Here is a 24,575-nt window from a genome sequence, read left to right as displayed (position 1 = left end):
TATACTTTTTTACCCAATTAAAAATATTAAAGAATTTTTCAAAATCTCCTGGAGTGCGTGCCTGGTTCAGTCAGAAATGTAGGAGACTCTTGAGCTGAGGGTCATGAGTTTGAGCCCCAAGTTGGGTGTAGAGATTACAAAATATATATATATATATCCATTTTTGGTTGAAATGTGGCTTCTGAGTAATTGCATGCCCTTGAGCAACTATCACTTCCCTTCAAATCTTCCATCTAATAAATTTGGAGGCTGAATTCGAACAGGAAAAACTAAAATATTTAAATTAAAATACTAGGGTCTCCTGGGTGGCTCAGTTTGTTAAGTGTCCAACTTGAGTTCAGCTCATGATCTTGCAGTTTCGGAGTTCAAGCCCTGCATCAGGCTCTGTGCTGAGAGCTCAGAGCCTGAAGCCTGCTTCAGATTCTATGTCTCCCTCTCCCTCTGCCCCTCCTCCACTCATGCTCTGTCTCTCTCTCTCTCTCTCTCTCAAAAATAAAAATAAAAAACGTTTAAAAGTTTTAGTTAAAATTCTAAATTTTAAAGTATTTTCAAATTTTTAACCTAGAATCCACCCACCAGCTCATGAATTTGTGCCACTACCTCATCTGTGCACACCTGTTGATGAAGCTTCACCTGTTTCTATACATACATTTAAGACTTTTACAAGGTATCATTGATTAACAAGGAAGTATAGCTCTGCAATGGGGTTTGGTTTTTTAAAAGTAGCTATCCCTTAACTTGCACAATCATGTATACAACCACAACACTCACCTGAAGTGTGAGCATTCAAGTATGCTCTAGTTAAAGAGTGTTAGTAAACTGTAAATGAAATGAACTTTTATCAAGCAACTTCAAGGCTTTATCCCAACAAATGGGCACTTCACACATAGGCAACAGGGGTCAATCAAAAGAAGACCAAATAACTCAAGTGACTGTCAGTGTCCTGTTTACTCAAGTAACTATCAGTAAATTTCTCCAACATACCATCAAAAATGTATAAAAATTATCAATTTAGAGACAAAATTTTTCTAGATGTCAACATCTGAATGTTAGGAGTTCCAAAAGAATGAAGAGAGCAGTAACATTTGTTTTAAAGTTTATTTATTTATTTTGAGAGAGAGAGAAGAGAGTGGGCGCACACATGTGAGCAGGAAAGGGATAGAGGGAGAGAGAATCCCAAGCAGGCTCCGGGCTGTCAGCAGAGTCCCACTAGGCTCGAATCTCATAGAAACTCTATGAGATTATGACCTAAGCTGAAACCAAGAGTCAGACAACCAACTGGGCGACTCAGATGACCTGAGAGATTAGTATTATTTGAAGAAATGATTATTTTAAATTATCATTAAGAAATGATAAATTGGGGGGCTCAAAAGAACATGAACACATGATCTTGGGGTCATGAGTTGAGGCCCCACATTGGGTGTAGAAATTACTTAAAAATAAACTAATTAACATAAAATAAAATGACATGATAAACTGACCTCAATCTAAAAAAGATGAAAGACCACAAACTACAAAAGCTAAGACTGCCAAAAAAGGGTAAAGGAACAACCCAAGCCTAAAATTAGCAAAATGTATGAACAAAGACCAAAGAAAAAAACAAAACAAAACAAAACAAAAAAAAAACCCTATAAGCTTCAAAAGAGAAAGAATACCTACAAAAGAAAAAGAATCAGACCACTATCAAACTTGAAAAGTAACATTAGATACAAGATGACAATAAAGTCATATTCTTTAAGTATTAGACATATAATTTTACATCCAGCCAATTTTTTTTTTAAATGTTTATTTATTTTTGAGAGACAGAGCACAAGCAGGGGAGGGGCAGAGAGAAGAGTGAGAAACAGAATCCGGAGCAGGCTTCAGGCTCTGAGCTATCAGCACAGAGCCTGATGTGGGGCTCGAACCCATGAACCATGAGATTATGACCTGAGCCCAAGCCGGTCACTTAACCGACTGAGCCACCCAGGTGCCCCTCCAGCCAATTTTTTAAAATAAAAGAACATAATGAAAATATTTTCAGCCATGTAATGCCTCAGAAAGTTTGTCATAAAAAGTCCCAAACTGAAAATATTCTTGGAGGAAGTACACATGAACAAGAGAAATAAAGAAGAAGAAGAGACTAAAAAGTAAGATAATCAGGGGCACCTGGGTGGCTCAGTCAGTTAAATGACCAAATCTTGATCTTAGCTCAGGTCTTGATCTCAAGGTTGTAGTTCAAGCCCCACAACTGGACTCCACACTGGGTGTGGAGACTACTTAAAAAAAAAAAAAAAAAAAACACAGGAAAAAAGGTAATCAAATTGGTAGTTTTGAAAAAGTTTTTGTTACTGGGGAAAAAATTCCAAATTAAAGAAAAAGACAAAGTATTTAATCCATAAAAATATCAGAACCAAAATTCTAGACAATACAGCATAGGAAGGAAGGTGGAACATTATAAGAATATGTTAAATAGTATGTGGCTTTAAAGAAAAAAAACAGAACTCAATGAACAGAAATTTAGGTTTTATAAGCAATAAAACATACACACATACACACATATAAACACAGAATATTTAACTTTAAAATCAACAGAAGAGGGGCAATTGGGTGGCTCAGTCGGTTAAGCATGCAACTTCAGCTCAGGTCATGATCTCACGGTTTGTGGGTTCGAGCCCTACATTGGGCTCTGTGCTGACAGCCAGCTCAGAGCCTGGAGCCTGTTTCGGATTCTGTGTCTCCCTCTCTCTCTGACCCTCCGCTATCCTCGTTGTCTTCTCTCTCTCAGAAATAAATGAAAACATTTTTAAAAATTTTTTTTAAATCATCAGAAGAGATGGGGCTCAGTCAGTTAATTCTCCTCAGGTCATGATCTTTACTTCGCCTCAGGTCACAATCTTATGCGCTGACAGTGCAGAGCCTGCTTGGGGTCCCTTTCTCTCTGCCCCTCCCCTGCACACACTTTCTTGCTTTCTCTCGCTCCGCGCTCTCTCTCTCTCCCCGCCCCCCCAAAACTCAGTAAGTAAACATTTTAAATAAATAAATAAATAAAATTTTAAAAATCAGAAGAGGGGCACCTGGCTAGCTCAGTCAGTGGAGCATGCAACCCTTGATCCTGAGGTCATGAGTTCAAGCCCCAAGCTGGGTGTAGAGTTTACTTTAAAAATATATATATAAAATATGTATATAAATGATACATATATAATGTACATATATATACATGTACATATATAAAATATGTATATAAATATACAGGGGGTGCCTGGGTAGCTCAGTTGGTTAGGCCTCTGACTTTGGCTCAGGTCATGATCTCACAGTCTGTGGGTTCAAGCCCTGCACTGGGCTCTGCCAGTGTGCAGAGCCTGCTTGAGATTCTCATTCTCATTCTCTCTCTCTCTCTCTCTCTCTCTCTCTCCCCTCCCCCCAGCTCCTCCCCCACTTGCACTCTATGTCTCTCTCAAATAAATAAACTTAAAAAATTAAAATACACACACACATACACACACACACATACATACATACATAGGGATACCTGGGTGGCTCACAGTCAGTTAGTTGGGTGTCTGACTCTTGGTTTCGGCTCAGGTCATGGTCCTGTGGTTCATGGGTTTGGGGCCTGCATTGGGCTCTACACTGCACACAAGCACACGTGCTCTCACTCTCACTGTCTCAAAATTTAAAAAGCTTACATATATATGTATGTATATACATACACACATATATTCGTACACATATGTACTCACACACATATATATACATATGTATCTGTACACACATATGTATGCATACACACACACACACACACATATATACACAGCAGAATTTGAACAAAAAAGTTAGGTTGAATCTTAACACGGGACAAGAGATTTGAGTATCCACACTGTAATATTTCCCATCTCCTAATGTTTCCATCATATATATATTTTTCTACACCAAACAGAAAATATGCATTTTTCTTCAGCAAAGAACATTTACCAAAACTGACAGTATATTAGGTCACAAGAAAAGCATCTAATTCCACAAAAGAAATATACAGACTAGGTTATGTGAGTGATGTTCCTTGCTCTTGGACTTATTACAAAGGTGTCAATTCTCTGTAAATTACTCTTGGAATTCCAGTAATTTTCTAATTAAAATTCTAGCTGGATGTTTTGAGGAATTCCATAATCTTAACTGGAAATGCTTATGAAAAGAATGAAGATCCTTGAAAATCTAAGTCAACTTTGAAAATAACAAAGAGAGGGGCACTTGGGTGGCTCAGTTGGTTGAAAGTAACAAAGAGAAGGAACTTGTCTTTTAGAATATTAAGATATACTCCTAAACCACAGGTAAAAAAAAAAAAACAGTATGGGACTGACACAGAAACAAACAGGCCAGGGGCGCCTGGGTGGCTTAGTCGGTTGAGCGTCCGACTTTCGCTTAGGTCATGATCTCGCGGTTCGTGGGTTTGAGCCCCGCGTCGGGCTCTGTGCTGACTGCCAGCTCAGAGCCTGGAGCCTATTTCACAGTCTGTGTCTCCCTCTCTCTCTGACCCTCCCCTGCTCACGCTGTCTCTCTCTCTCCTAGAAGTAAATAAAAATACTTAAAAAACAAACAAAAAACAAACAAAAAAAAACAGACCAAGAAAAAGAATAGAGATACTAGAGCAGAACATATACAAGAACTTAGCATATTAGCAAGTAGCACTATAAAGGATAGGTTGTCTACAATGATAAAAATCAAAGACCTACATAGGAAAAATTAAGGGTGTGAAAAGGGTCATAATGTAAACAGTATCTCTTACTATGATACAAAGAAGCTTAAAAGCCACTGATCACTGATACTTTTGGAAAACAAGAAAAGTTAACTTCATGTGTACAATGGAATACTACATGGCAATAAGAAAGAAGGAAATCTGGCCATTTGTAGCAACATGGATGGAACTCGAGGGTGTTATGCTGAATGAAATAAGTCAGGCAGAGAAAGACAAATACCATATGTTTGCACTCATATGTGGAACAGGAGAAACTTAACAGAGGACCATAAGAGAGCGGAAGGGGAAAAAGTAGTTAAGGAGAGGGAGGGAGGCAAACCATAAAAGACTCTTAAATACTGAGAACAAACTGAGGGTTAATGGGGGGTGGGAGAAGGGAAAATGGGTGACGGGCATGGAGGAGGGCACTTCTGGGGATGAGCACTAGGTGTTATATGGAAACCAACTTGACAATAAACTATAATAATAAATAAATAAATAAAAAGCAAAACAAAAGTTAACTTCAGTAGAAAGCAGAAAAATGGGCATAAATATTAAAAGCATTTTAGAGATAAAGAAATCAAAAAATATAAAGAGTTATTCATAAAATTAGTAATCAAAGAAAAGCAATTAAAAACCTAGGTAATTGCTAAATACTGGTAGGGGCCTGGGGATATAGGAACCCTTATAAACTACTCATAGAAGAAAAGACTAGAGCAGCAAATCTGAAGTGATATTTCAGTACATGTATATTCTATTCCACTCCTGGGTATCTCAAAGAAATTCCTACACCAAGTCCTCAAGGGATACTGTATAAGGAAGTTAACCACAACATATGACATAAAAAAGACTGCACTGTTGGGGCGCCTGGGTGGCTTAGTTGGTTAAGCGTCCGACTTTCGCTTAGGTCATGATCTCACAGTTCGTGGGTTCGAGCCCCGCATCGGGCTCTGTGCTGACTGCCAGCTCAGAGCCTGGAGCCTGTTCCAGAGTCTGTGTCTCCCTCTCTCTCTGACCCTCCCCTGCTCATGCTGTCTCTCTCTCTCTCCTAGAAATAAATAAAAATATTTAAAAAAAAAAAAAAAGACTGCACTGCACAACTCCAGGGGTCACCATGCACATAGACTGTAGCATGAATGGTGCCTCCTTGACTTTTTGCAATATGGCAGCCTTATAACAGTGAACCAAAGAGACAAAAATGCATGCCCACAATGCACTTAATTTTCATGTAAGGTGCATCATAAATATTGATTGATTGAATGCAAAAACAAAGCAGTTAGCAAGCCTCACTACCAAAAGTTAGGTTGAATGACCTCCACGTTCTTATCTCACAAGATCAGAGAACATCATTTTACGGTTATGTGAAGCACCCATGGTTCAGAGATCCTAATTTGGGTCCTAGAATACAAACACTAATACGCTAAATGTGTTTAATTCACTAGCATGTATCATCATTTATAAATATGTCACATAATGTCTTTTCAAGAAGTTTTAAAGCATGAAACATTTTTACACTTTAAATATAAAACATAAAACATTTAAATACCCCCAAAATAGATTCTCCAAATGTACGGGCCGCCTGGGTGGTTCCATGGTTTGAGCATTCAACTTTGGCTCAAGTCAAGATCTCATGGTTTGTGACTTCAAGACCAGTGTTGGGCTCTGTGCCGACAGTGTAGAGCCTGCTTGGCATTCTCTCTCTCCCTCTCTGCCCCTTGCTTGCTCTCATGTGCATGCTCTTTCTCTCTCAAAAGTAAATAAGTAAACATTGTTTATTTTTTTTTTAACATTTATTTTTAAGAGACAGATCATGAGCAGGGGAGGGGCAAAGATAGAGGGACACATAGAATCGGAAGCAGGCTCCAGGCTCTGAGCTGTCGGCACAGAGCCCTACAGGGGGCTCGAACTCATGAACTGTGTGAGATAATGACCTGAGCCGAAGTCAGATGCTCAACCGACTGAGCCACCCAGACACCCCAAGTAAACAATTTTTTAAAAAAGAAAATTAAAAAAATGGACATACTGATAAATACCACCAAGGGGAAGGATGGCAGCACAAGTACACCTCTACTGCAGACGACCACAGTGCCCTAGACTTACTCTGCAGGGATTTTTCCCCCCCAAGTCATCTTTACAATATTGCAAAATGATCTCTGATCAACATGTCTGCTACTCTTCCTACAACCACACCCTGAAATCAGGTAGCAAACAATTACTGAAAATCGCTATCCTATATTTCACATCCCCACAGGCTACTCTTCCCACTTTCTGTCCCAACGCAACCCTAGGCACAACTCCAGTTGTCTAGTAAAAATCTGTCTATACACAGTATGCAGAGTATTTCCTGACTGTACAATAGCTCCCTTCTTTCCTTTTCAGATATTTGTGGAAACTACTGATTGAACTGCAACAAAAAGTAGTGATAAATACAGATGAGACCATAAAACATACAAGTGGAGAAGAAAGAACTAGATCTAAATATTAAATCTACTTTTTACTTATTACCTATTTGGTCTTCTACAGGTCACTTTACCTCTTCGACAACCCATTTCTACCTGTAAAATGGGAGTACCATCACTGTCTTACAGGGTTGCAGGCATTAAACACCTGCATGAGATGCTAACTAAACCTTCATTTACTCTCCATTAGGCTACCACCAATGGGCAGAAGAGCAAAATGCAACAAGAGCTAAACTGAAGATTGCCAACATGAATTTAAAATAAGGCATACTTTCCATTCATTCATTCAAAAATCATTTACTGAGCACTATGTCTGGCAGGCAATATTGTAGGTCCTCAGGATACACCTATAAATATGGCCATCTGTCTTTAAAGACTATCAAAGATTTCTACTCAAAACATTGAGTAAAGGGGCACCTGGGTGGCTCAGTCAGTTAAGCATCCGACTCCAGTTCAGGTCATGACCTCATAGTTTGTGAGTTGGAGCCCAGCATCAGGCTCTGTGCTGATGCTCAGAGCCTGGAGCCTGCTTTGGAGTCTGTGTCTCCCTCTTCTCTCTGACCCCCGGCCCCCTCCCCCCACTTGTGTGCGCTCGCTCTCATGCTCGCTCTCTCTCGCGCGCGCGCAACAATAAATTTTAAAAAACATTAAAAATTTCAAAAAAAATAAGTAAAATATCAGAATTCATCCATGGAATGTGTATGTCATTCATGTAGCCCCTACCTTGAACTGATTTGCCTTGTTAATAATTTCTTACATATACACTATGTGCATACTTACACTCCTAAAGGTAGAGGCAGTGTTTTTTAATCCTTTATTCTCAAAGTCAAAACATTATGATTTTCACAAGATAGATTGGCTCCCTAACAAGCTATTCATTCATTAACAACTATTTATTAAGCATCTTCTATGCATCACATGCTGCACTAGGCTCTGGGGATACAGCAGTTGGGGGAAAATAAAATTTAGTGCCTACCCACATGGAGCTTATGGCCTACTCTACTAGAAGAGTCTAGAGGAGAATTTTTGTTTTTCTGTATGGTAAACAAATATTTTATGTATGATTTTTCCCCTTTGTACTTTCATGGAACTGTTTAATCAAAAATCCCAAATGCAATTTAATCAATAACTCACTTTTTACAAAATCCTTCCCTAGCATGGAGGCATAACAAATATAAAATATTCCCAATACAAGACCAAAAACTCAAATGTCAAGAAATAAGCCCAGTAATGCACACAAATGAAACTTCATTGTGCATATCTGAAAAGAAATGCCAAATAGACGATTCAAAGTAATATAGCACTTTTCTGAAGTGGATCCTTGAAGAGATGGGATCACTCTCCACTCAGCTGAAGTCGCTGGTCTGGTTCTTAGATCTCCTAACAAGCAGTAATCCTATCATCTGTCCAGCTGGCTTCCAGAGGTTAGAGGTTTATCCATAATTAGGTATTTAAGAGACAAGCACCCAAGGGCCTATCAAAGAATGGTTAGAAAGACTACTTGCCCTGGAAAAGAGCTTAAGAAATTAACATCATTCACTTCTACAGGTGTGTAAATTTCATTTATGACCTTAAAAACCGCAAGTCTGGGCACCTACGTGGCTCCCCCGATTCGACTTTAGTTCAGGTCATGAGTTCACAGTTCATGGGTTCCAGTCCCACATCGGGCTTTGCACTGGCAGCACGGAGCCTGCTTCAGATTCTGTCTCCCTCTCTCTCCACTCCTACCCCACTTACACTCTTTCTCTCAAAAGTAAACATTTAAAAAACAATTTTTAACTGCAAGTTTGACTATCTAGACTACAGAAATGATCAGTAATCAAATTTTTTTTAAGTTGCATTTTCAATTGGTTCCCACAGATAACCCTATGAACTCCACAGCTACTCTGGTTCAAGGCTGTGAAGGGATATGGTTTACCATATAACTGAAGATACAAATAAATACATTTATGTATGTATGTATATGTTCATAATACATATAAGGAAAAACTTGCTCTACTCTGAAGGACTTGTATTTTTCCCCACTTACCTCAGAGTTATATATTAGATACACTATTACACTTTGCTCTCAGACTTCTTTTCCATGTTTAACCACCAACTTCAGCCACTCTGCTTGTATTATGTCCATAAATGCATGGGTGTTGGAAAAGAAGAAGTACAGGGTGATAAAGGAGCATACTACAGAAGGACCCGGGGGATTTTTTTTTTTTTTTGAAATTATGATAAAGAAAATTTACCTATAAAGTTACTCAAAATACTTATTTTGACCCTCTCAACTAAGATGTGGACTCAGAGAGTAGAATATAACCTTCTCAGAAAGCACAAAAACCTAGTGATGAAGCTAAAAGCAAACAGACCTAATAGAAAAAGAGTTGAAGTATTTTTCAGAAACTGCTTTCCAAATCTGTGAATACAATTTTTAGTTCGCTGAGAGTGACTCTTCGGTGGAGCAAACAAATGCTAATTACTGATCATCAGATTAACTGACCTAAAAGAGGTCAAACTTTAAACACACTAAACAAACAAAAAAAGCCAGGAATGAGAGTAATTACAACTAACTGCATAGCACAAGTCTGCTTGACATTTAAAAAGTGTGGGTACAAGAAAATCATTCCAATAACCTACTTGGGAGAAAGGCAAACTATACACACAGCTCAGGTCCTATGGCTTTTTAAAGCAAATGAAATATAGACACAGCAGCTGTGTAGACACAGCCCAAGAAATCTAAAATGAGGGAGGTGCCTGGGTGGCTCAGTCAGTTAAGTGTCTGACTTCAACTCAGGTCACAACCTCGCGGTTCATGGGTTCCAGCCCCGCGTCGGGCTCTGTCCTGACAGCTAGCTCAGAGCCTGGAGCCTGTTTCAGAATCTGTATCTCCCTCTCTCTCTCACCCTCCCCTGCTCACGCTGTCTCTCTCTCTCTGAGATAAATAAAGTTAAAAAAATTTTTTTTAATTGTTTTCAAATAAACCTAAAAAGAGGGACGCCTGAGTGGCTCAGTCAGTTGAGGGTCCAATATTGATTTTGGTCCGGGTTATGATACTAGGGTCGGGGGATCGAGCCCTGAGTCAAGGCTCTACACTAAGCGTGTATCTGCTTGTTATTCTCTCTCCCTCTGCCCCTCTCCCCTGCTTGTGCACTCGCGTGCGCTCACGCTCTCTCAGTGTCTCTCTCTCTCTCTCCTAAATTGAAATAAAGAAAGAAGGAAAAGAAGAAAAAAAAGAAAAGAAATCTAGAAAGAATTCTGGGAGGCAGAGAGGGAAGATTAGCATCAAGTGTAAAGAACACAACGAAAAAGGAGAATCTCCTCAATTATGTATCTTATAAAGAGGAATATAATTCTTGCAAAAATAAGGGTCTCCTAAAGCAACAGCATGAACAACCCCATTTTCCATCAAGAAAGTCTTCACAGATGCCACCAAATGTCTAAAACCCCAAAGACACAGAGAGTGCCCTTCAATACACTGGAAAGAGTACTCATTTCTTATAATTCATAAAACCAACTTGAGAGAAAGAGTTTACCAGACTCAAATCAACCCATTTTAGAAATATACTGCAAAGAAAAATACACAAATTTCTTCATAAATACGTAGTCCATAAACTTAACAAATTCAGAATTATAACTTATCCTCTTTCAAATGACCAATCATAATACAGAATTAGTAAATCCTTTAAATTTCTCAGAGAAAGCCATTAGATCATTCTCTCCCCTACTACAGCCAGAAGACAAGTCTTCTTAAAACTGAAAAACAAACATTTTAAAGTAAATCTTCATGAGCCTATTATTAATGACCTTTTAAGACATTCTAAAAGGATCCTTGAAACAAGTTTCATTAGCATCCTTCCAGAAAAACCTCTAATATCTTTCATTCCTCCAGCAATTTAAAAGCTACCAAATGTTCATTTCTACATTAGATTATTGATTCCTTGCCTTTTAACATCTCCATAACAGCTGCTTGACAAATTACTTCACCTTATTCCTCAGGGGATAAGGACAGCATTATATCCATGAATTCCAAAACGGGACCACAAACTGATCAGTGACAGATGAACTAATTGCTTCAGATGAATTAGACAATGCCCTAACAGACTAGGTATTCATACCATTATACAATTAAATGCTTACACTCTAAATATTTTATTTATACTTAGATGTAGAGAGCAGACCTTTCTTAAATTTATTTTTATTTTGAAATATATGTTAGCTTCAGAAAGCCAATAAGCTTGTACACATTTGGCATAATCTCTATAAAAAGAAGTTTTCAGAAAAATTATTCTAGTTTACACAACTTTCANGCCAAACAGTCCACTAACAGGACAGTGTTTAAAGTATTTTCTAGACTTTTGACAAAATAAAAGCCAAATATATTTTCAAGAATACATTTGGAAAAGAAAAGGAGATTCATTCTGATTAGCTTCACAACAGTAGGAGATACAGAGAAAACACAGGCACAAACCATCATCTTGTAGACCCCACAGAAAATAAAACACTGCTTCCCTCCCACAAGAATAACAAAATGGTGTGGATTTAAAGGACCATTTTAAATGAATGGCAATTCCCAGCCAAATTGCTCTTAGTAAATTAGCCTCTTGCTACACAGAAGCCATACACTTTTCTGAATTCATAACCAATCTTATAACACAAACTTATCAAGTCCCTTAAAGTGCTAAAACAGGTGCTAGCTGGGGCGCCTGGGTGGCTTAGTCGTTTACGTCCGACTTTCGCGCAGGTCATGATCTCGCGGTGCGTGGGTTCGAGCCCCGCGTCGGGCTCTGTGCTGACTGCCAGCTCAGAGCCTGGAGCCTGTTTCAGTCTGTGACTCCCTCTCTCTCTGACCCTCCCCTGCTCACGCTGTCTCTCTCTCTCCTAGAAATAAATAAAAATATTTAAAAAAAATAATAAAAAAAATAAAACAGGTGCTAGCTTGGAGTTTTATACTATAATGAAATTTCAAGATCTTTCAGCCACATTTTTTTTTTAAAAAAACTACATCACCAGCCTTCTTCGAATGTCATGTTTGCAATAGTGCGACAACCATGGTGTTAATTCAACTTTCAATAAACTATCCCCGTAACAAAAATGCACACATCCAAGAAACCAGACAATTTGGAAATTGCGTCTACTATCCCAAAACATTCGACATGCCCCTTCTGCGCCTTGAAAGCTCTCCTAGAAGGCTCTACTAGGTCCCTACTAGAACCCTCGCTAGCTAGCGGGCTGATTTCTGCAGCTACAAAATCATGCTTGATCTCTCCTGCCTGGAGAGGCGATAGCGTTGATTTTGTTTTTAAAGTTGGTGTCAGAGCAGCTACAAACTTTTTTCAACATCCCTGCCTGGCTGCCAACTGGAGCTCTCCGTTCACTTCCTCACCAACTTGAACCACCCCCAAACAGTTTGAGAGTAAGCTGGAGTTAGACACCGGCAGGAGCTGACACACTTACAAGAAGAAGGGTTTGACACCGCAGAAAACTTTCACTTCTCTTCTCCCAGCCCTTCCACCCGGGGGCTCCGGCCTTTCGCTCCCGCTCCCCTAGAATTCCCCTCTAAGGCAGGGCAAGGACACGGAAGCCAGACTATACTAATGTCCCTAAAAAGACACCCCCTCCCCTCCGGAGCCCTCTCCCCCAGACTCCAGCCCTGTTCTTCACACAAAAGAACCAGAGCAGCAAAGCTACCGCAGCCCTAGCTAACCGGGTGCCATCCTTCACCGCACCCGCAGCCCCGGTCCCCAGCCGCCCGAGCGGTCTCCACTGGAGGCTTCCTGCCCTAACCCGGCCAGACAAAGCCCCGGCGGCCGGGCCGGCACCCGCCAGCCTCTGGACTCGGGCCGCCGCGCTCTTACCCGGGCCTCTTCCAGGGCGACGCCGGCGCCACCGCTTCCCCCGGCCTTGGCGCCGGGGCAGCTGGCAGCGCGGGTCTTGGAGGAGCGGGTCCGAGACGAGATGAAATGGCTGCTGCCTCCGGTCGCCCCAGGCTCTGCTCCGGCCCCAGGCCCAGGCCCGGGCCCAGGCGACTTGGACCCGAGAAGACGCAGAGAGCTCTTCCGGGTGTTCACCATGGTCCAGCCAGGAGGACGGGGTCCACACAGCGCCCGCCGCGCCTGGGAGAGCCGAGCAAGGCCGGCCCGCCGGCCGGGCAGTCAGGGCCAGTGGAGCCGGGCCGGGAGAGACGAGCCGACCCGGACTCTGCGGAGCGCAGAGGACAGGCGAGAGTAGGGCCGACGAAGGGAAGTAGGCGTGAGAAGGCAGAAAGCGGGAGGCGGGAGCGATGCACCAGGCCGACAGCTCAGACCCTGCACCGGCTTCGCCCTCCTCAGCGGGAGCCGAGCGGAGCCGCCATTTCTGCCCCTTTCTCTCTCGTTCTCGCTCTCGAGCTCCGTGCGTCAGGGATCCAGCGCCGCAGGGCCGACGAGACCGCTTCCGGCCGCGGCCGCTGCGGGGCGCTGCAGGGCCGGCCAGCCCTTCTCCGGTCCGCTCCCCCCTCCTCTCCCTCCGCCCCTCCAGTAGGCCCCGCCCAGCGGCGCGGCGTCAGCGCTCGGCGGCGGGGGGGTGGGGGGGGAAGGACGCTCTGGGCTACGTGAGCTCTATGATTCACAGGTCTGGCCCCGCGTCCAGGAGGGGGATGGGAATAACCAGAAAGACCGCGGGGCCAGCTAGCGCGCTGGAGCTGACCCTGGAGTTCTCACGCCCTGCGAGGCCCGAATACCCTAGCACCTCCACCGGCGCCCCAGAGTGGCCTGGATGCAGCCAGGAACGACCCGCAGAGGCGGAGGGGGCGATACACGGCCACCGGGGAGGACGAGGGCGCGGTGACCTGAGTTGGAATCCCAGAGGTACCCGAGGCAGGACGCCGAACTTGAGTCGCACTTTTCGTGTCTGTAAAAATGAGACTGTGGTAGAAATAGATCTGTGCGGCTTCTGGCAAATGGTAAGTTTAAGAAAGAACAAACGCTAGACTGCTGTGTCTTTAAACAAAGCAAGAAAGGGTAGTTTTCTGTAACCTTAGCCAGATCTAAGGCGGAGTCACAAAGAATGAATGCTTTCACCTAAGAGTCCCCCTTATCACTGCCGCCCCCCCCGCGCAAGAATTAAGAACATAAAAAGCTGAACACAAAATATAAAATCTGTGATTTAACTTTCAAGGATTAAGAGAATATGAAAAGCTCTTCAGTAAAAGAGAAATTAATTTCACCAAAATTCTTGGTACAATAGCGACAGAGCGCGACCTACTCGAGCAAAAGGTTCTTCCTGTTTGCTGCACTAAGAAAAACTGAAGGCTTAAGAAAAGTCTTGTAAAAATACCCAAGCTGCATCAAAATTAGAGCATTCTAGCCATCCAGGCCACCAATCATTCGACAAAACTGCGTGCAGCACGGAGAATGGAGGTCATTTTTCTGTTTAGAAAGAAGTATGGATTCCAGGAAAGGAGGCAAGCCCGCTTACATTAAATGCCAACGCATCACCCACCACTTAAAACCAGACTCTCAGGGGTGTGGAGACTTCATAATGGAAGTAGACCTGGTTTTCCTGAGTCAGTTAGCCAAGAATGAAACCACTGAAGAGAATAAACAGTTTTCCTACAGACAGAGGCTGGTTTTCAGTTGTATATGAAGTATCCTGAAGAGGTGTATAGCATGCAAATTAGGATATAAAGGATTTGTGTGCTTTCCTCCTTTGTTTTCTGTGTTTGTTTTTGTAGTCCTAAATTGAGACTGTCAAGTTATTATGATTTGGGTCGTTATCACTGATAAGAGCAAAAGGCAAGCCGAGTGCAAAACACGGAGTTGACAGCCGGCAAACCTTAAAGTGGGACATAGATCCTCAAGCACTAGTAAATGCCTAAGAACAAAAGCAAGGGAAAAACAAATGGTCAACTGATAAAGATCACAGTCTTGTGGGATGTGAAACTCTAGTTTGTAGCTGTCTTAATGATTTACAAGAAAAACACAATCTTGGGACACCTGGCTGGCTCACTGGGAGGAGCATGAAACTCTTGATGTCAGGGTCATGAGTTTGAGCCCCACATAGGGTAAGGAGATTAACTAAACAAAGCTTTAAAAAAAAAAAAAGAAAAAGAAAAAGACAATTTTAATACTAGACCTCCAGGAACCTATAAACTCAATTTCCTGGAGCCCTAAACTCACCTGTACCGCTGTAGGAGAGGCAACCCTGTATAATCAGAATATCCTCGAAATCACAATGCAGCTCTCTGCCCAAGGGTCCTGTCCCTGTGCTATCATTAAAATAGCATTTTGCACCATAAAATGGCTCAAGAATTCTTTCTTGACCATTGGGCTTGACAATCTTTCATCAATAACCTGCATCATTTACTATCAACAAATGTTTACTCTAAACCCAACTGGTGTTTGGTACTCTGCCAGGCCAGGAAATAGGGAATTTTTTAAAAAACACCACACAGGGGCGCCTGAATGGCTCAGTCGGTTAAGAGGCTGACTTCGGCTCAGGTCATGATCTCACGGTTCGTGAGTTCCAGCCCCGCGCCAGGTTCTGTGCTGACAGCTAGCTCAGAGCCTGGTGCCTGCTTCAGATTCTGTGTCTCCCTCTCTCTCTGACCTTCCCCTGCTCACGCTGTCTCTCTCTCTCTTTCTCTCTCTCTCTCTCCCTCTCTCAGAAATAAATAAAACATTAAAAAAAAATTTTTAAACAACAACACACAGTACTTACAGACAAGAGAGATGGCGACCAACAAGAAACTATTGAAGCAATTGAAGCAAGCTTCAATACAATGTGATGAAGAATGAGGCACAGACCTCTAACTCAAACAGGGATTTAGGGAAAGCCCTGAGATGCATCTTGAACCACAAAATGGAATAAGGGAACATTATGGACAAAAGAAAGGAAGGCTTGAAGAAGAAATGAGTTACTTGTTTTCTACAGTATGAACCAGAGAAAATAAGTCAATATAAATCTGTTTTTATTTATTTATTTTTTTAAAGTCAGATGCTTAACTAAATGGGCCATCCAATTGCCTCTCTTTTTTCCATTTATTTATTTGTTTATTTGAGAGAGAGGGAGAGAGAGAGGGACAGAGAACAAGCAGGGGAGGAGCAGAGAGAGAGACACAAACACCGAATCCGAAGCAGGCTCCAGGCTCTGAGCACAGCACAGAACTCAATGTGAGTCTCGAACTTGTGAACCTCAAGATCATGACCTAAGCCAAAGTGGGCTGCTTAACTGACTGAGCCACCAAGGTGCCCCTAAAAATCTGTTTTTAAACTTTGCTTAAAATTACATGAGCATGGGGCTCCTGGGTTGCTGAGTCAGTTAAGTGTCCAACTCTTGATTTCAGCTCAGGTCATCTTACAGTGGTGAGATCAAGCCCCCGCATCAGGCTCAGCACTAGGTGTGTAATCTACTTAAGATTCTCTCCCTCCTTCTGCCCCTCCCCCACTTCTGTGCTTGCGCAGGAGCACAATCTGTCTGCCACTGTCTCTCAGCTCTCTTCTCTCCCCCTCAATCCCTCTCAAAAAAAAAGGAGGAGGGAGGTGCCTGGGTGGCTCAGTCAGTTAAGTACCCAAGTCTTGGTCTCAGCTCTCAGGTCATGATCTCACAGTTCATGAGATCAAGCCCCAAGTCGGACTCTGCACTGACAGCACTGAGCCTGCTTGGAATTCTCTCTCTCTCTCTCTCTCTCTCTCTCTCTCTGCCCTTTCCCCACTCTAAAAATAAATACTTTTTTTAAAAAAATGCATGAGCTGGCAAGATACCAAAAAATACTTAGACCAAAAACAAAGTCAGTGCAGGAATCCAGACCAGTGATGCATTTTCAATGCATTTGCTCAACCACAGCGAACTTGACCTTCTATTTTCTGTATTCAGGAAACAGAAAAGACAAGAACCTGCTCAAGTTACAGTCTGATGCAATCACCCTGCAAAATCCTGGTAAAATAAAGGATACATCTAAGGAGGAATTAGAAATAAACCTGCCAACCTTCCCATCATTTATCCCCAGGAAACTGCAAGGAAAGCTGCCTTTCCCAACATCTACACTAAGAATGAAGGGCAGAGGCGCGTGGATGATTCAGTTGGTTAAGTGTCTGACTCTTGATTTCCTGCTCAGGTCATGCTCTCATGGTTTGTGGGCTCAAGCCCTGCATCCCGCTCCGCTCTGTGCTGACAGCTGGAGTCCTGGAGCCTGCTTCAGATTCTGTGCCTCCCTCACTCTTTGCCCCTCCACCACTTGGACTCTGTCTCTCTGTTTCTCTGTCTCTGTCTCTCTCAAAAATAAATATTAAAAAATAATAAAATAAAATGAAAATTTTGCACCACCTGGGTGACTCAGTCTGTTGAGTGGCTGACTCTTGACTTCAGTTCAGGTCATGATCCCAAGGTCATGACATGGAGCATCACATCAGGCTCTGTGCCAAGAATGGAGCCTATTTGGGAGTCTCCCTCTCCCTCTGCCCCTCTCCCCCACCCATGCTCTGTATCTCTCTAAAAAAAAATTTAAATTTATATGGAGGTGTGCCTGGTTGATTCAGCAGGTAGAACATGCAACTCAATCTCAGGGTTATGAGTTCAACCCCATATCAGACAAGGAGCCTAATTAATTAATTAATAATAAAATTTATATGGAGATACAAAGAACCCAGAGCAGAGTCTCTCACACACAAAGACACACAAAGCAATCAGGAAAAAAATAAAAATGGAGAAATTTACACTACCTCATTTCAAGTCTTACTATCACATTTAATAATCAAGGCAGTAGAAGTATATAGTCATAAAGCTCAATGGCAAAGAATAGAAAGTCCAGAAAGAGACTCACACATATGGTCAACTAATTTTTGTCAACTGGCCAAGGTGATTAATAGGGAAAGGATACTCTTCTCAGTAAATGATGCTAGAACAACTGTATACCCCTAAGCAAAAACAAAAAAAAACCACCTTGACTATTACCTCATACTAATTAAAAAGATTAACTTTAGATTGATTATAGACTTAAACACAAGGCCAAAACTGTAGTTTCTTAAGAATAAAGCCTAAAAGAAAACCTTTATGACTAGGGGGTAGGCAAAGATTTCTTACCAAGGACATAAAAACATAAACCATAGAAGTGGATAAATTGGGCTCTTTGATTTTCTTTCTTTCTTTCCTTTTTTTTTTTTTTTTTTTTTTGAGAGAGACAGAGAGCTCAAGCAGAGGAGAGAGAGAGAATTTTAATCAGGCTCCAAGCTGACTAGGCCCACAACCCTGGGATTATAACCTGAGCTAAAATCAAGAGTTGGACACTCAACTGACTGAGCCACTCAGGCACCCCTGAATGACATTTTTTTAATGTTTATTTATTTGAGAGAGAGAGAGAGAGAAAGCATGCATGAGTGTGGGATGGCAGAGGGAGAGAAAGAATCCCAAGCAGGCTCTGCACTGTCAGCACGGAGTCTGACAAGGGGCTCAAACTCAACAATCATGATATCATGACCTGAGGTGAAATCGATAGTTGGACACTTAACTGACTGAGCCACCTAAGCACTCCTGTTTTGTTTTGTTTTTAATTTTTTTAATGTTTATTTATTTTGAGGAAGAGAGAGAGAAACAGAGCGTGAGCTGGGTAGGGGCAGAGAGAGAAGGAGACGCAGAATCTTAAACAGGCTCCAGGCTCTGAGCTGTCAGCACAGAGCCCGACACGGGGCTTGAACCCACAAGCCATGAGACCATGACCTGAGTCAAAGTCGGAAGCTCAACCAACTGAGCCACCCAGGTGCCCCTCCTATTTTGTTTTTTAATTTTACTTCTGATGGAGCTCAGGTGAGACACTACAACTCCAGAAAAAGGTTCTCTGGGAAGAGATGATTCAGATCCAATAGGCATAGGGTGAATTCCAAGAGGTTATACTTTTAGGAAGCATGACACTTTGTATAAACACTGAATCATAGAACAAAATCAGAATTGGTGACATTAGAATTCTGTACTGTCCAATGTGATAACTACTATCCATATACAGCTATATAAATTTAAATTAAAAAATTAAAAATTCAGTCCCTCAGATACATTACCCATATTTCAAGTATTCAGTAGCAAAACGTTGTTAGTAGTTAAAGTATTAGAAAGTGCAGAAACAATTCCCTCATCTCAAAAAGTTCTATTGAACAGCTCAGTCCTAGAAGGTAGGGGAAATGATCAAAGATGATCACTGTGTTTGTAACCTGAACTTGTTGGTTGGAATGGATACCAACTGAAAAAGATGATGCAGAATCAGGAGCAGATTCCTGAGGGTCACCTCTTATCTTTCCATGTCTCAANAGCACAGATCTATGTAATACCTACTGTATAAAGTATTCTGCAGAATATGTAACAAATATATGACTCAGTTTGCACCCTTAAGGAGCTTACAGTGCTGTTTGAGTGTTTAGACTTACAACTAAAAAGTCAACAGGTTCAATCCTGGGTTTTGTTACCCAAAAACAAACAAACAGACAAAAAAGTAACAGAGATAATAACAAAGAGCAAATGAAACCCAAAAGCTAGTAGAAGGAAGGAAATCATAAAGATTAGAGATAAATAAAATACAGAATAAAATAAAAAGACATTGGAGAGAGGTGCCTGGGTGGCTCAATTGGTTAAGTGTCAGACTCCTGATTTTGGCTTAGGTCATGATCTCACAGTTGTGGGATCAAGCCCTGCATCAGGTTCTGTGCTGAGCAAGGAGCCTGCTTAAGATTCTCTCTCTCTTTCTCTCTTTCTCTCTCTCTCTCTCTCTCTCTCTCCCTCCCTTTGCCCTTCTCCCCTGCTCATGGTCTTTCTCTCTCTAAAAAGAAAAAATAAAATCTTAAGGGCACCTGGGCGGCTCAGTCAGTTAAGCATCTGACTTGGGTTCAGGTCATGATCTCACAGGTCACAAGTTCAAGTCCCACATTGGGCTCTGTGCTAAAAGCTCAGAGCCTGGAGCCTGCTTCAGATTATGCGTCTCCCTCTCTCTGCCCATCCCTTACTTGCTCGCTGTCTCTCCCTTTCAAAAATAAACATTTAAGGGGTGCATGGATGGCTTGCAGTTTGTGGGTTCAAGGCCCACGTCAGGCTCTGTGCTGACAGTTAGCTCAGAGTCTGGAGCCTGTCTTTGGATTCTGTGTCTCCCTCTCTCTCTGACCCTCCCCTGCTCATGCTGTCTCTTTCTCTCTCTCAAAAATAAATAAAACATTAAAAACTTTTTAAAATAGGGGTGCCCGGGTGGCTTAGTCGGTTAAGCATCCGACTTTCGCTTGGGTCATGATCTCGCGGTTCGTGGGTTTGAGCCCCGCGGCGGGCTCTGTGCCGACTGCCAGCTCAGAGCCTGGAGCCTGTTTCAGAGTCTGTGTCTCCCTCTCTCTCTAACCCTCCCCTGCTCATGCTGTCTTTCTCTCTCCTAGAAATAAATAAAAAACATTAAAAAAAAATTTTTTTTAACTTTTTAAAATATATAAACATTAAAAAATAAAAAATAAATAAAATCTTTTTTAAAAAGCAATAATCAATGAAACCAAAAGTTGGTTCTTTTAAAAGAGTAACAAAATTGACAAACCTAGCTAGACTGACCAAGAAAAAACACAAGTTATTAAAATCATAAATGACAGAAATAAAAAGAATCAGGGGCAACTGGACGGCTCAGTTGGTTAAATGTCCGACGTCAGCTCAGGTTATGATCTCACAGTTTATGAGATCTGCATTGGGCTCTGTGCTGACAGCTCAGAGGCTGGAGCCTGCTTCAGATTCTGCATCTCCCTCTCTCTCTCTGCCCCTCCCCTGCTTACACTCTGTCTCTCAAAAATGAAAAAAACATTAAAAAAATTTTTTTAAAGAATCATAAGAAAATACTATGAACAATGTATAACAAATTAACTAATGTAGGTGAAATGGACAAATTTCTATAAACACACTAAAGACCAAAACTGATTCAAGAAGAAATAGAAAATCCAAACAGACCTACAATAAGAGATTGATTCAGTCATCAAAAACCTCCCAACAACAAAAAAAAAAAATTCAGGACTAGAGGACTTCACAGTTTCTACTAAACCTTTCTAACAAACACTTAAGGAAGAATTGACACCAATCCTTCTCAAAATATTCTGAAAAATAGAAGGGAAAATATTTCCTAACTCATTCTATGAGACCAACATTACCTTGATACCAAAGCTAGACAAAGATATCACAGTAAAAGAACTACAGAGCAAATCCTTTATGAATAGAGATGCAAAAATCCTCAGCAAAATACTAGCAAACTAAATTCAGCAGCATGTCAAAAGAATTCTACATCACAACCAAGTGGTATTTATCCCAAAACCATTAAATTGGGAAAGGACAGTCTTTTTAAATTTTTTTTTTTAATGTTTTATTTATTTTTAGGAGAGAGAGAGAGACAGTGTGAGCAGGGGAGGGTCAGAGAGAGAGGGAGTCACAGGCTGAAACAGGCTCCAGGCTCTGAGCTGGCAGTCAGCACAGAGCCCGACGCGGGGCTCGAACCCACGAACCGCGAGATCATGACCCAAGCGAAAGTCGGACGCTTAACCGACTAAGCCACCCAGGCGCCCCAAGGACAGTCTTTTTAAAAAATGGTTCTGAGATGGGGCACCTGGATGGCTCAGTCGGTTGGATGTCTGACTTTTAATCTCAGCTCAGGTCCTGATCTCAATTTGAGATTGAGCCCCACATCAGGCTCCATGATGACAAGTCAGAGCCTGCTTAAGATTCTCTCTCTCAGACTCTTGAATGCTGAGAAACAAACTGAGGACTGATGGATGTGGGGGGGGGAGAAGGGAGATGGGCATGGAGGAGGGCACTTGTGGGGATGAGCACTGGGTGTTATACGGAAACCAATTTGACAATGAACTATTTGTAAAAAAAAAAAAAAGAGGAAAAAAAAAGATTCTCTCTCTCATTTCTCTCTGCCTCTCCCCCTGCCCCAATTCAAGCACACTTGCACTCTCTATGTCATATAAATAAATAAACAAATAAATAAATAAATAATTTTTTTTAAAAAATGGTTCTGGGAGGGACACCTGGTTGGCTCAGTCAGTTAAAATCTGACTTCAGCTCAGGTCATGATCTCACTCGTTTATGAGTTCAAGTCCTGCCTTGGACTCTCTGCTGTCAGCATAGAGCCTGCTTCAGATTCTTTGTCCCCCTCTTTCTGCCCCTCCCCCACTTGTGCTGTCTCTCTCAAAATAAACTAAAAAAGTTAAAAATGGTTCTAAGAAAATTGTATATCCACATGTGAAAGAATGAAGTTGGACTCTTACACCATGTACAAAAATTAATTCAAAATGCATCAATCACCTAGTATAAGAGCTAAAAGTATAAAATACTTAGAAAAAAACATAATTCTGGAGGTACCTGGCTGGCTTAGTCGAAAGAGCATGCGACTCTTGATCTCAGGGTTGTGAGTTCTAGCTCCATGTTGGGTATATACATTATTTATATAAATAAAACAAGAAAAGAAAGAAAGAAAGAGAGAAAGAAAGAAAATATTGAGTAAAATCTTCATGACATTGAATTTGGCAATGGTTTCTTGTTTACAACTCTGAAAGTATAGAGGAAAGAAAGGATAAATAAATTGAACTTCATCAAAATTTTGAAAATTTGTATATCAAATGACATTATCAGTAGAATGAAAGGACAACCCATAGGAGAAAATATTTGCAAATTACATCTATTATAAGCACCTAATCTCCAGGGAAAAAAAGAAAAGAAAACAACTACAACTCAACAACAAGAAACAATCCTATTTAAAAATGACCAAAAGCTGGAGTGCCTGGGTAGCTCAGTTGGTAAGCATCCAACTCTTGGTTTCAGGCTTAGGTCATGATCTCATGGTTCATGGGATGGAGCCCTGAGTCAGGCTCTGCTCTGAGAGCTTGGGATTCTCTCGCTCTCTCTCCCTCTACCCGTCCCTCACTCACACTCTCCAAATAAATAAATAAACAGACTTCTTTTTTTTAAAGGGCAAAGGCTTGGGTGGTGGCTCAGCTGGAAGAGCATTGGACCGTTGATCTTAGGGTCGTGCGTTCAAACCCCAGGTTTGTCATAGAGTTTACTTAAAATAAATAGATGGATGGATAACAATGGGCAAAAGACTTGATTAGACATTTCCCCAAAGATATACAAATGGTCAATAAGCACGCGAAAAAATGCTCAACATCACTGTCACGAAAGAAATAGAAATGAAAACCACAATGAATACCAACCACTTCACACCAATTAGGACAGCTCTTATAAAAAAAAAAATCCAAAAAACAAAAATGGAAAACAACAAATGCTGTCAAGGCTATGGAGAAACTAGAATACACATGCATTGCTGCTAGGAATATAAGATGGTATACTTGTAGGGAACAGTTTGGCAGTTCTTCAAAAAGCTAAACATAACCCATATGAGCCAGCAATTCCTCATACAGGTGTATACCAAAGAACCGAAAGCAAGAGACTTAATCAGATATTTGTACACCAAATGTTCACAGTGCCATTGTTCACAACAGCCCAAAGGTGGAAACAATCCAAATGCCCATCAGCAGATACATGAATAAACCAAAAAAAAGTATATACATACAACAGAATATTATTCAGCATAAAAAAGAATAAACTCTGATACCTGTGATATGGGTGAACCTTGAAAACGTAATGCTAAGTGAAATAAGGCCAGACACAAAAAGGCAAATCTTGTATGATTCCACTTATATGAGGTCCTCGACTGGGGTGGCTCCACGAGGGGGTAGGGGTGACTATTCCTACAGGGGAACTCTGACTTTGAGATCTGCAACTGTCTCCAAGGTCAGTCAGGAAGGGGCTTTTCTCTCACAGGGAGGAGGGAACAAAGACTAGAGGGACCTGTGGGTGCGGAAGTGGGAGGAACAGGTGTAGGTGATCACACCGCACTTCAGTGTTTTAGTCGGACGTGGAGCCGGATTTTCAGGCGTGGTGGATTAGAAGGGGCTGTAGCCTGGCTCAGGCCGGGGGTGGGTCAGAGTTTAGGGGCCTGGTGGAAGGAGAGGAGCTTAAAGTTTGGTCAAGCGAAGGTAGCTGGTATTTTGTCCAGATAGCTCAGTGAGTGCAATCGGTTCAACTAATCATTTATGAGGCAAAAAATAAGGGAATTTAGAGGGTCTGTGTCTGACCTGTCATAGGTGAACAATATCTAAGTCACACGGGGAAAGGTGGTTCCTTGCAGAAAACCCTTTCAGGGACACAAAAGGGTGGGGGGATTTCTTTAACCGTCGCTTTCCAGAATCACAGGGCTCGGGTAAAGTTCCAATTGTCAGAATGCAGGGAAATCTCTCCGCCGATTCAATCAGAGGCTGAAGAGGTACAGACGTAAGAAGGCGCAGGGTTCTCGTCTGAGCCCACACTTCGCAGCCAGCATGTTCCGCGCGGGGTGAGAAGGCAGCCAGTGGGGGCGGCGGCGGCGGCGGCGCGGGCCGCAG

General features: G+C 41.8%; 1 protein-coding gene and 1 long non-coding RNA gene across 3 annotated transcripts in view; one reads left to right on the top strand and one right to left on the bottom strand.

Annotated features, from left to right (window-relative positions):
* ATAD2B (ATPase family AAA domain containing 2B) overlaps positions 1 to 13,304 on the bottom strand; it is a 159,147-nt gene extending 145,843 nt beyond the window's left edge. For both annotated transcript variants that reach the window (XM_077774077.1, XM_077774079.1), the window contains exon 1: positions 13,014 to 13,304. In XM_077774077.1, coding sequence (XP_077630203.1) covers positions 13,014 to 13,229 — 216 coding nt within the window. In that variant the 5' untranslated portion in view covers positions 13,230 to 13,304. The remainder of the gene's footprint in view (positions 1 to 13,013) is intronic.
* Positions 13,305 to 13,799: 495 nt separating this feature from the next.
* LOC144239944 (uncharacterized) lies at positions 13,800 to 17,459 on the top strand. Its single transcript, XR_013337518.1, has 2 exons — positions 13,800 to 14,098; positions 17,011 to 17,459. It is a non-coding gene; the product is annotated as an uncharacterized LOC144239944 (long non-coding RNA).
* Positions 17,460 to 24,575: the final 7,116 nt, after the last annotated feature.

Source organism: Crocuta crocuta, unplaced genomic scaffold (assembly GCF_008692635.1).
Source record: "Crocuta crocuta isolate KB4526 unplaced genomic scaffold, BGI_CrCroc_1.0 scaffold246, whole genome shotgun sequence".
NCBI lineage: Eukaryota > Metazoa > Chordata > Mammalia > Carnivora > Hyaenidae > Crocuta > Crocuta crocuta.
Note: the sequence above shows the minus strand (reverse complement) of the source record. Positions and strands in the feature narration are given on the sequence as shown.